We start from the raw sequence: 12,375 nt of genomic DNA, 5'->3' as shown, positions 1-12,375 counted from the left end.
GTTAATTCACGAGACGAATCTATTAAGTCTAATTAATCCATCATTAGCACATGTTTATTGTAGCATCACATTATCAAATCATGAACTAATTAGATTTAATAGATTCATCTTGCAAATTAGTCTCCATCTGTGCAATTGGTTTTATAATTAGACTATATTTAATACTTCTAATTACATGCAGGTCTTCCACGCACCGCACATGTGCTTGATTGATTGATTCACGCTCGTCGCTCGTTTCCGCTGGCGTGCTCTGCTCGCTTTTCAATACAAAAATCAAGGGTGTTTTCCCTGCCTCATTTCGGTGCTGCTTCTCCTCATCCCCTGCCCATTTCACGCACTGACAGGAGAAAATGCTCTCGGAATCTCGGAGGTCTACTCACCTTTCTATGCGCTTTTGCCTTTGCTTTCTTCTGTTTTTTCCCTCCAACGAAAAGCAGTTGCCTCTGTTTCGTTAGTTTCCAGGGTGGTTCCAGGTTCCGTTTCAACACCCATCAATTCATCGTCTTTCCAAACTGTTCATTGGCAATTTGGCATGCAAACCTTATAGAAGGCAGGCCCTGGGCCAAAAGGGGCTATGCACGAAAGACAAACAACGCTGCATACATGACTTCCTATGCGTGGTCAGAGGCTATGGTGCGAGGGGGAAAAAAACATTGAACAATGGTGCAAAGACTACGCGTGGCTGTCGTTGAAGATGCGGCCGCCTAAATGTTGACCAGAAAGCTCAAAGAACAAACACGCGCGCGCGCATAAACTCTATCGTGGTACAAAAGCCCTGTAAACATTGGATCGTGATAAGATTTCATGGTTAAATTAACCAGGACTGATTAAATAAATTTGCTTGCATACTACTGGAAGATTCGTTAGGAGTACTTAACATGCAGTACCTACTGACGCTGAACTGTTGGTACTCTATGACTCGCCAATGAATTCGTTATGGAATCTTCACATGGACAATTTTGTACGTAGCTGCTACATATCAATGATTTGTGCAGATCGGCATCGCCTGTAGTTGTTGCGATCACTGCGAGGTCCTTCTTTTATTGATTGTTTGTCTTCAATCAGTCGACACTCGACGGTAAAAATGCGAGGTCCCCTGCGAGGTGAAACGATAAAACACCTGAGGTTGATCGACTTGAACAGTAAAAATGGGGTGGATGGCGAAGGGATAACTGCAGTCTTTCTCGACGGTTGAGGAGGGCTAGAAGTTCAAGCAAAAGTCTCCGTAGAGACGAGGTCTCCCAATAATTTGACAGGATCACAGGAGGCCCCCGGATCGGACCCCGCCGTCGACTCGAGTCCAAGCAGGTGGGGGGCGGCTGCTCCCCCGGGTCGTCGTGCCGGTCTCCTCCGTGGCGCAGCCGCGCAGGGATGTGCTTGTACAAGAAAGCTGCCGTTTGGAGTAGTAGGAAGGAGCACCTCCGCCTTCATTTTTTTTTTAGAGACCAGGGATTCAGCCGTTCAGATTTTTCAGATTCAGGGATGACGCAAGGATCTTCCTTGTACAGTTGGCAGCACGGCACCTTTTGCTCGTAGCGCTCTCTGTACTTGCGTGAGTTGATTGGGCGCTGCGTTGTCTTTGTGCGTTGCGTTGAGCTTTCTCGTCGTCGACCTCGTTCGGGGTCTCCTCTCTCTTTCTCTCTCTCTCTCCTGGTCTTCCACGCACCAGCACATGCGCTTGCTTGCTTCGCCCTCGTTTCCGGCCGTGCGCCGCCGCCCTGCTCGGTGCTTGCTTCCAATCCAGGTGTTTTGCCCGCGCGCCTCGTTTCGGCGCCGCTTCTCCTGCTCATTTCACGCAAATGACGGGAGAAGATGCCCTCGGAATCTCGAAAACCTTCTCGCTTTTTCTATGCACTTTGCCTTTCTTTTCCTTCTCTCCCTGTTTTTTTCCCCCAAAAAGCAATTGCGATGTTTTTTGTCTTAGCCACATGCACGTATATCTGTGCTTCGTTTCCAGGGTGCTTCCGAGTTCCACTTCGACAGCGGCGTTCTTGCCAACGTGCGCACTTTACACCACACGCGTACATGTACATGGTGCGCCGCCGGGCAGTCAGGCATCAATCATTTTTTTTTGAAAAAAAAAACAAATCAGGCATCAACAATAACGGACTCATGTTTCCTCGTTGTTGTTCGTTGGCATGCAAATTTTATACGAGAAGACCGGCCCTGGGATCAACAAGGGCTATCTGCCCGAAAGGTAAAAAGCGCTGAATGAACATATGATTTCCTATGCTTGGTGGTCAAAGACTACGGTGCGAGAAAGAAAAGAAGAAGCCATTGAACACTGGGGCAAGAAGACTACGTGGCTGTCGTTGAAGATGCAACCGCATAGATGCTGACCACAAGGCTCAAAGCCGAAAAAAAGAACGGTAAACATCGAGGATTACCGCGGGAGCACGGCAGGTACCTTTGCTGCGGGTAACTGGGCTCGCGTGGCCGTAGCAGCGAGCACTAGCTGTTTAGTGACACAGGGACGCCTGGCCGGGCGGTAATGGCACGGCCAGCCTGGGTCGTCTCGGTCGTGTGGTGGCGGTAAAAACGCCTCGCTCTGGCCGTTCCGTCCCGTTCCGTTCCTGCCGCCTGGGGAACGCACAGGCCACAGAAAGGCACGCGTCTTGGCAGTACCGTCGAGTGAGCTGAGCTCCATGAAAGCTACCCGTAATAACGCAAAATCACCATGGATTATTAATGCACCCCGTGCGTCATGCTCGATCTCGATCGTGCAGGATTACTCCGTGCTTGACCAGTTTCTGGTTGTTATAAGTACGTCGTTTTTTATGGTTACTAATAAATGATTTCACACTAAGTATTGTACTGTACTGCTCCACCGGGTACAATAAGGTCTGATTTGGTTCCTCTGACTTATTTTTAAGCACCCGTCACATCGAATATTTAGATACTAATTAGGAGTATTAAATGTAGACTATTTACAAAACACATTACATAAGTGGAGGCTAAACGGCGAGATGAGTCTATTAAACCTAATTAGTCCATGATTTGACAATGTGTTACTACAGTAAATATTTGCTAATGATGGATTAATTAGGCTTAATAGATTCATCTCGCCGTTTAGCCTCCACTTATGTAATGGGTTTTGTAAATAATCTACGTTTAATACTTCTAATTAGTATCTAAATATTCGATGTGACACGTGCTAAAAATAAGCAAAGGAACCAAACGCGTGAAAAGGTCACGGTAAGTTAGGGTAAATCGTTGCAAGCTCAGCAAGGCGAAAGCCGACATGGGATTGATTGATGACAGGCTGACGATCTATAATGTACAAGATCAGTTCCCTACATGCCACACTGTCTCCCGGATATCATCTGGCACGATCGAACGCGCACGCACCGACGCACGTGCAGACACCACACCACTGTTGGTGTTGGGAGAGCTCATCGGCCCACTGACACATTGAGTAGGAGTGGTACAGCAGAGTATCTTCTGCGCACCTGGCCACGTGCCAATCCACCAGCTGCTGAGTGCTGAGCTCGCCACTGGCGTTTGCCCTCACGTCAGCACCCGTCAACCCGCGGCGAGAGCGAGACCATTCCAGCGCAACCCGATCACCGGCGCGGGGCCGAGCTCATCTGGCCGCGGTTGCCGTGTCGCGTCGCTGACCCGACCACCGGGCCGGAGCGGCGAAAAGATGCGAGTCAATGCGGACAACGCTATCCCCGCTCGCTCGCCCCCCCTCCTCCACCTCACCCGCCGAAAAACCCAACCAAAAGCCCGAGGCCGCGGCTAACGAACGAACCAGAAAAAATCCCCCACCCGCTTGCTCTCTTTGCCGTGTCCCCCCGCACCGCATCCCCCAAGCGCAGCGCAGCTAGCTCTCGCTTTCGGCGCGCGCTCCCTCTCCCCACCGCGTCCTCCAGGGCGCCCCATGAGCTGAGGCCGCCGCCGATGGGCCCGCCCCCCGCCGCGCAGGACCCCGCGCCGTCGCCGTCGGGCGGCTCCGGCTCCTCCAGGCGCCGCCTCCGCAGGCTCGACCGCCGCAACGCGTCCAAGAACATCCCCTACGACGCCAACAACTTCTGCCCGTTCCCGCCGTCCCCGCAGCCCGCCTCCGCGCCGGCGTCGGGGCCGGCCTCGCTCGCCGCCTCCGCGGCCTGCTCCCTCGACCTCGTCAACAGCTTCCGCATCGGCGGCAGCGGCGACGGCGGCGGGGACGTCCTGTTCCTCTGCCAGAGCCTCGGCCTCGCCGGCCCCGAGGACTTCGCCATCCCGATCGCCGACTGGGAGGCGCACAAGGCCGTGCGGTCCTCGCCTTCATCCGCGCGGCACAAACCCGAAACCCCAGCGCGGGACTCCCCGCTCCGCCGCGAGGGTGTAGAGGAGGAGCCTATCCGGCCAGCGGACGCCGAACCCGAGCTACCGGCGAAGGAACAGGCGGCAAGGGACGTCCCAATCGAAGCACTGGAGCGGCCGGCATGGCTGGATCCGCTCGAGTCCACCCGTCCGGATGTGAAGAAGGCAGCTGGGGAGGGAGGAATCAAGGGCTTGCGCCCGCCGCCTGTGCTCAAGCCGCCGCCCTCGATGGCGCTGCCGGCTGTCTGCGGGGCGGGATCCACGTGGGATATCCTGCGGTCGTTCGCGCCGGATGAGAAAGAGCACGCCCCGGCGAGCAGATCTGGCCGAGGTTTTAGGCACCAGGATGCGGTGGAGGTGGAGGACGACGAGGATACGGCGGTAGTGTTGACGTTGGATGATCTCAGGCTTGGGGAGTCGTCCGAGGGCTTCACTGGCACTTCTTCCCTGTCGACCACGAACGACGACGAGACTTCGAGCACGACCACCGAGTCCATGTTCTACATCTCACCGAACGGGCGGTTCAGAAGGAAGATCCGGTCATGGAACCGAGGGGTGCTCCTGGGGAGTGGCTCGTTTGGGACGGTCTATGAGGGCATCAGCGAGTAAGTGCTCCTCTCTCTAAACATAAAATTCAATTCGTCTGTGCTGTTTTGCTAGTTGCTTGGAATCAACAACTTAACATGCTATGCCTGTCCTAAGTTAGCGCAGGATAGCTTATTATAGCTTACCGGCTCCATTTCTAGATGTTAAAAATCAGACACTAAGTACAGCCTAGTAGTATGTACTATGTAGTAATTGAGTCCGTTGCATGCTATAGTCCTCTACAACTAAACCAACATGATCTTAAGTTGTAGCAGTTCAGAATCAACCAAAATTGTGGTCCCCATCCAATTTGAGGAACCAAATCCTCAATCATACATGGGAGCATGACATCTCAGTGTGCCAAAATGATGCACCCATGAGGCATGACTTCTGGGTGAACACATAATTCCTTGATCACTTGATTGATTCTTTTTTCTGTTTTCTGCAGAACCTTGATTTTATTCCAATTAGAACTTAGGTCGACGTAATTTACTTGTTTGTGTGTTCTGGGGTCATAGTAGATTGGATATTCAACTTTAAGAACAACATACTCAAATTGTTTTTCGCCAATGCTCAATAGGGATGGTTATTTTCACTATTTGTCCTTCTCTAGTGTTTTCCTGTCACAATTCTGAAGTCTCTTACACTCTGTTCTGTTCTGTTTCTGCACCATATTCTCAGTGAGGGTGTCTTCTTTGCCGTCAAAGAAGTAAGTTTATTTGATCAAGGGAGCAACGCGAAGCAGTGTATCTTTCAGCTTGAGCAGGTTTGTTTCATTTTGTTTTGTCTTGATAATATGAGAGCTATAATATATTACTGGTAGTTTCCCATCATATTGCGAGTCAACTACTGGAGTACTGATAGCTGAACTTGTATGGCACGCTGATATTCTGGTCCATGATAGGTAGAAAGGCTATTTATGTGGATTTCCACTATGATTTTCTGAGATTTTATCCTTTGGCCTGTTTGCTGTTAGCCTTAAGAGGGCTACGCTGGCAAACTATGCCTGATTTCCTGAAAAGAAAAAAAGAGTGTCACAAATTTGACCTCTGCTATTGTATTTTGATCTTTTCAGGAAATTGCACTTCTGAGCCAGTTTGAACATGAGAATATAGTACAGTACTATGGAACAGACAAAGTAAGTAACTTCTGTTTATAAAGTAATTTGATATACTATATGTTCTGTGGACAGAAATTAATTGTTCCCTTTATAACCCCTCTGAGCCCTTTAACTATTAGGTAGATGACCATCCAATTATGTGACTGTTTTGCAGGAAGATTCGAAACTTTACATCTTCCTTGAACTAGTGACCCAAGGATCCCTTGCATCTTTGTATCAGAAGTACCGCCTGCGAGATACTCATGTCTCTGCATATACAAGGCAGATCCTCAATGGATTGACTTACCTCCATGAAAAGAACATTGTTCATAGGTAATGAAATTAGATAACTTTGCATTCTTATAATGGTGTCATTTATCCTGCTTTAGTGTAATGAATGAGGAGATAACGAGGTATACGGTGGGGCATTTTGTGCCCATTAGTTTAAATGAAAGCCCTGCAAAGCAATGCCTAAAATCTGTATATTTCACATTGATTTGAAAAGTATGAATTCTATCAATGTACTCTTGTACTGTTATATATATTTGTTCTAAAGTATAGTTTAAAATCCCATCATGCAGAGACATTAAATGTGCAAATATTCTGGTGCATGTCAATGGATCTGTGAAACTTGCAGACTTTGGACTTGCTAAGGAGGTCTGCTACTCTGCTTGCAATCTGCAAATTTTCCATATTTTTTGTTCGATTTTATCCATTACTACTTTTCTCTGATACAATATTGTTTTATCAATTCTCTTACAGATTACCAAATTCAGTGCGGTTAAATCATGCAAAGGAACTGTTTATTGGATGGCACCTGAGGTATGCCACCATATTTTGCTTGTTCATTATTTACAGAATACATATTAGAGTATGCTTGCATTTGCCAGTTCATGTTATGTTTTCCTTTGATAATTTGTCTAGAATAATGAACTTGAATTAGTAGATCTAAAGTACTGAAATGCTACTTGGGTAGTGCCCTGTTTCAGTGGTGTCAATACAGATCTATCAAATATCTAGTTCAAATCTAATCAAGTTGGTTCTTAGTAGAGTAGCTGAGTTAATATTTCAGTGCAGCTTGATGATTCATTGATTTAGTGTTAGCCTGTTAGGCATTGTTCCATGCATGCGCTGGTGAACTTCTGTTATTGGATAACAGCATATAAGATTTGGCCCTACCCTGTAAGATCATTATATATGGTTGCACTAAAATCTAATTTTTCAGGTTATCAATCCAAAACAGACGTATGGACCTGCTGCTGACATATGGAGTCTTGGTTGCACCGTCCTAGAGATGTTGACACGCCAAATTCCCTATCCTGATCTGGAATGGGTGAGAGAAATTAGAATTTAGTACTGACTATTAGGGTGCCTAACTGCCTATGTGTATACAATACAATTTTTTCAATTCTCAATATATGCTTACATCCATTCTTACTAGTTACTACTTATTCTGCAGACACAAGCTTTATACAGAATTGGTAAAGGGGAAGGACCAACAGTTCCTAGTGGTCTTTCAAAGGATGCCCGTGATTTTATAAGCCAGTGTGTAAAACCCAATCCAGAAGACAGACCTTCAGCATCCAAACTGTTGGAGCATCCATTCGTTAACAGGTCAATAAGATCAGTACGGTCCATGAGGACATCTTCACGCTCAAATTCAACTACACGTGGCATCAATTGATAAGCGGGGGATGATTTGTAGCACGGTGGCAGAATGGTAAGTTACCTCGTTTCATGTTTGTGCTAAGATATTTCATCTCATCGATGGTGGGGTTTAACCAATTTGCTTGTACCGTATGGTTCACTTCTATTAGTAGAATAATGTATTAAGTGGGATGACTTCATCATGGATGGATTGTTACAATTCACCCAATTAAACAAAAGGATCATTATTATTTTGAATCATTCCATACATGAACCAAATGATACAAGCAACCAAACACACCCTCTGAGTATAGCTTGTGGTCATCTTCCTGCCGTAAGCTGCTACTAGCTGTGGCTGGATAGCGTGCCACTTGTTTCTTCCATAAGCGTGTGGGTTAATCTGACTTTTGACTTCTGTGCTTATTCTGCCTGCAGATATTAGTCGCCGCTTATCATGCGGAGCTGGCTGAAAGGGAGGGTGGTTTGCCTGGAGAGCTAGTATTGTAAACGCTCAATGGCATCCTTGTCAACCTTTTAGTGTTCTTTCCATTAGTTGATTCTTTGACATATGTTAGAGGGAAGAAAGATGTCGTGGTTGAGCCGCCGGCTAATATTCTTCTGCCCGGAGGCCGGAGGAGGTAGGAACAGTGAATGTGCATTTGAGCGCATGAGTTGTATGTAGAGTGGGAACGGGCGATGTAAATATGTCTGCATGGGATTTGTATTGGTGCCATGATATGCTTCTATGAGAGAGAAAAAAATAGAAAGAAAAAAATCAATGCTTTGGAACTGTCAACGACAGTTGTTAGATTGACACCGCATGTCTTGCTGTCATTTTTTTGCTACGGCAGGAACCGTACGGCGATGCTTTCCTCTCTTTTCCAATGCACGGAACTTCCCAAGAAAATTCTTCGATTGGCCTGCCGGGTTCAGCCTGTCTCCATTTGGCGTACCGTACCATATCATTCTCGGCCTAGCGCAGCGGGATTCCTTTCTCACGCGGTGTTTGTTGACTTGCCCGCCCGCCAACGCCTGTGTGTGTGCCTACGTACACGGAAAATTTGTGTTCCACTTCTTGGAAATTTGTCCTGCCAAAGAAAAAAATAATTCTCCAAAAGAAAACAAAAGGTAAAAAGGACAACAAAGGAACTCCGAAAATGGGTCGTTTCAAGATAAATCGTGATGGCTTCTGTAAAAGTATGACGGACCTTGACAGGGCATCTGTCCGGCACTCCGTCAGTTGCCAAGAAACGACAAGCCCGAAAAGTTATGAATACTACTAGTGGAAGTGCAGAGAGATGCATTCTAGGTTTAGGGCTGGAACAAAATTCTGATCCAGCTCCAATAAATCCCCAGAGTTAGCATAGTACACAGAAGCTGCAGACACACAGTCACAATAATCGGTTGAATTATCTCATTGTGTGGTCTCTGACAAATGGATATCATCTTGTGGTACAAACTTGGAACTCTGGCGAACATGAGACAACAAATTGTGCGATGAGAAATTCTCCATCGTTCTGCGCGAGCACACATCGGCACATCTACTGCGAGGCTTTTCCAGCAACCCGCAGGTAATTGAAAAGCCTATGGTGATTGATTGGACCTTGGATCAGCACAACACCATGGTGATTGTCTGGTAGCCATGGCTCTACTCTACATCAGAGCTGAACCCGATTCTGTCTAGGAACCCGTCGGAGCTCTGTTGTCCTCCAAAAGCTTCAGCTCAGCCCGCCACCCTTCAATCTTTTTCAACTTTTCCTGCATCTCAGATTTCAATTTTTCAGGGTCACCTTGCAGCTGTGCTTCAGCTAAACGTATCTGCAAAAGACAAATTCATCCACGTCAGATCTCATCCTGTCTTGTCATCATGCTAACACACATTGCAGACTAAATATCAACTCGGTAAAATAAATAATCTACTAATGAATATCCATCAATCATTTTCTCTAAAAAGACATGTCTTTTTTCAAAAGGGTCATGACAGAATACACAAAAGTAATTGTCTACAATATGTAAAGGTCTCCCAAACAAGTAAAAATAGCATTCCAGATTTTTTTTATAAGAAAGACAAACATATATATTTGATAAAATGTATACCAGATACCACATCTAGAATCTAAAAGACCAATCCTACAGGTTTAAAACATTGACAGATGCACTAAAGATAAACTAAGGAGCAATCAATAGGCAATGGCAGATACTGATTAGATTATTGGTGCTCGGCATGAATAAATCAGAAGATAGGGGGAAACACCTCAACAAATAGGAGCCAAGGTCACAGTGCATTAATAAGCACATTTCATGTTGTAAAACCAACATTGCAGGAAGACACAATATTTCACTATTATATTTAAACTGGAAACGGAAAACATATACTCGAAGTTTACCAGAAATAAGAAAATCCAACTTGATATTGGACAAAACAAACCAGGGCCAGGCCCCAAAACAACTAGGGAAATGGTAGAAATAAATTTTGGAACTGGACTAACAACTTTAATTTGCCTTTTTGTTCACTAAAAAAAGGTGCACACAGACTTAGAGAGAGGGAGAGGAAAACCTTCTTCTTCAGTGCTCGAATTTTCTTGTCTATGTCTGGAGCAGATGATTCTGGTTGTGAGCTATCATTGGCATTTGTGGATGGCGCTGCAGGTGATTCAGAAATGGCAATGCCTTTTATCTGCTTTGTTACACTTTCCACTGAATCCCTCTGCTTATCAGTTTTGGAAGAAAGAACCTTGTCTGTTTCCCCAGCACCAGCCTCCTCTATATCCAGGCCCTTTCCTTTATCATTTGTCGAACTAGCCTGCTAATAAACACATACAGCATTAAATCATACAGCCATCTTAACAAACCAGATATGTTCAATCTAAACTAGATCCAACCATTAAGTAGTACAAACAATTGAAATACAATGTTGACATTATTGACCAGATGATGAGAAGCTAAATACGTTACCTTTTATTTTGTTTCAATTTTCTTCGTTATATCTGATGTAGCATGAATAACTTAAGCTATCATGTTAACTCATTCAAGGATTAGCTTAAACAAAAACACTAGTTTTCATCAGGGGAGCTGGATTGCCATCTTGTTATGCTTAATCACACACTATTTGTTTGCTTTGTTATTTCTTAGCGGGTTTGTGACATCACTTGGCCCAAAAAAAATCAATCAGATAGTTCAGAAGATAACAAATTCATTAGTCTATTGTGAGGACAGAGAGTTTGCAAGATGACACGTCATAAAATACACATAGTGCAGCTGAGATGCTATGAAGAAAACAGGGTGAAATTATAGTCAGTTCAAAATTAAGTCACACAGCAAACTTTCTTCGTAAGGAAACAAAGTCAAAATCTTTGGTGTTGAGCTAATAATGCATGTCTCGGGATTCGGGACTATTCTAGAAAGGAAGGAATGGTGTTTCCTTCAACCTGATGTATGCTAGCAGAAATATTTTGATGATGCTTTTGTATCATAGTCAGCTCCCTAAATAATATTGACAACACATTTCTTTTAGGAGGGAACAGTAGGGCCAGACTCTGCGGAAGTAACAAAACCAACATATGGCATCCACAGAGCAACACACTTCTTCAATCAGGACAACTACAACACATTATGAACTTAGGAACAAAATCATAAAATGATGACTAAACACCAAGTCCCATACAAAGTACAAAATCTTAGGGGCCTAGGTCCAAGAAACAACTAATCCCGTGTTGCCATAAGGTCATTCTCCAACTCTGCAGAAGTAACAAAACCAATATATGGCATCCACGCTTCAATCGGGACAACTACAAGACATTATGGACTTAGGAACATAATCATAAAATGATGACTAAACACCAAGTCCCATACTAAGTACAAACTCTTAGGGGGCTAGGTCCTAGAAACAGTTAATCCCGTGTTGCCATAAGGTTATTCTCCAACTCATGCACCGATAACCAACTTGTCTGTACGAGTATGCCATTTTTGTTCAGATCAGTTTAACTAGTCAAACAGCATTGTTTTGTAACTGACGGCATTGGCTAAGCTATACATATGAGTCACGCTTTTCTTCATCTGATCCCTATGTTTTTTTCCGACAAGTCAGTACACCAAGATAAGAACAATCATGATGGTAGCAAGAAAGACGATTAGAGGGATGCAATAAAACAAACGCTGTGCGGTCAATAATGAAACAAGATCAGGCCTACCTGAAGCAACATAAGCTGGGGCACTGCAATAAAGTGAATACAAGATGCAATAATGCAAAATACTTGCACATGGATCATTAATTCAGCATTGGTGCTGCTTCATGTTTGAGATAACCAGATTGCCCAAGTTTTTATAAGGAATGTGAGACAGCTATTGCATTCTGCTAGTTTTAAACAGCCTAATGAGTTATGAAAATCCAAATTCTACAAACAAAGCAGTTCCATAAGATTTTGTTGAACTTGTTCGTAACAAGCTAACAACTCAACAAGCTCGTGGTTAAACGACCTAAATTTTGTTCAGGAACTGAACATAACACTTATCATTAACTTGGAACACAGTATAATATTGAATGTATTGAAGAGATTGGGGTAATTACGCTAGTATGCATTTGTTGAGAGCTGTATGTGGATTACTGCCACACTCAAGTGATCAAAAGTAGTAATTAATGTATTGCAGTTGGGTCTTTATCCAACTCTATTGCTGCTCATCCATTTCTCACAATCCAGCTCCAACAAGCTGCGAGCAAGTGATTATCTTAAAGATGG

General features: G+C 44.9%; 2 protein-coding genes across 2 annotated transcripts in view; one reads left to right on the top strand and one right to left on the bottom strand.

The window, feature by feature from the left end:
* Window positions 1–3,735: 3,735 nt before the first annotated feature.
* LOC101753801 (mitogen-activated protein kinase kinase kinase 1) lies at window positions 3,736–8,455 on the top strand. Its single transcript, XM_004984654.4, has 9 exons — window positions 3,736–4,913; window positions 5,575–5,659; window positions 5,969–6,031; window positions 6,168–6,325; window positions 6,574–6,649; window positions 6,755–6,814; window positions 7,218–7,325; window positions 7,452–7,712; window positions 8,075–8,455. Exons 1-8 carry the CDS (start codon window positions 3,904–3,906, stop codon window positions 7,674–7,676), a joined length of 1,785 nt encoding a protein of 594 aa, XP_004984711.1. The 5' UTR covers window positions 3,736–3,903; the 3' UTR covers window positions 7,677–7,712; window positions 8,075–8,455.
* Window positions 8,456–9,017: 562 nt separating this feature from the next.
* LOC101759209 (partner of Y14 and mago) overlaps window positions 9,018–12,375 on the bottom strand; it is a gene marked incomplete in the record, with an annotated part of 4,886 nt that continues 1,528 nt past the window's right edge. Inside the window, 2 exon segments of the mRNA XM_012842898.2 lie at window positions 9,018–9,457; window positions 10,197–10,445. Coding sequence (XP_012698352.1) covers window positions 9,320–9,457; window positions 10,197–10,445 — 387 coding nt within the window.

The sequence above is a fragment of the Setaria italica genome, chromosome IX (genome assembly GCF_000263155.2).
Source record: "Setaria italica strain Yugu1 chromosome IX, Setaria_italica_v2.0, whole genome shotgun sequence".
Lineage (NCBI taxonomy): Eukaryota > Viridiplantae > Streptophyta > Magnoliopsida > Poales > Poaceae > Setaria > Setaria italica.
The sequence above is the reverse complement of the archived record's forward strand: the minus strand, read 5'-3'. Positions and strand labels throughout refer to the sequence as shown.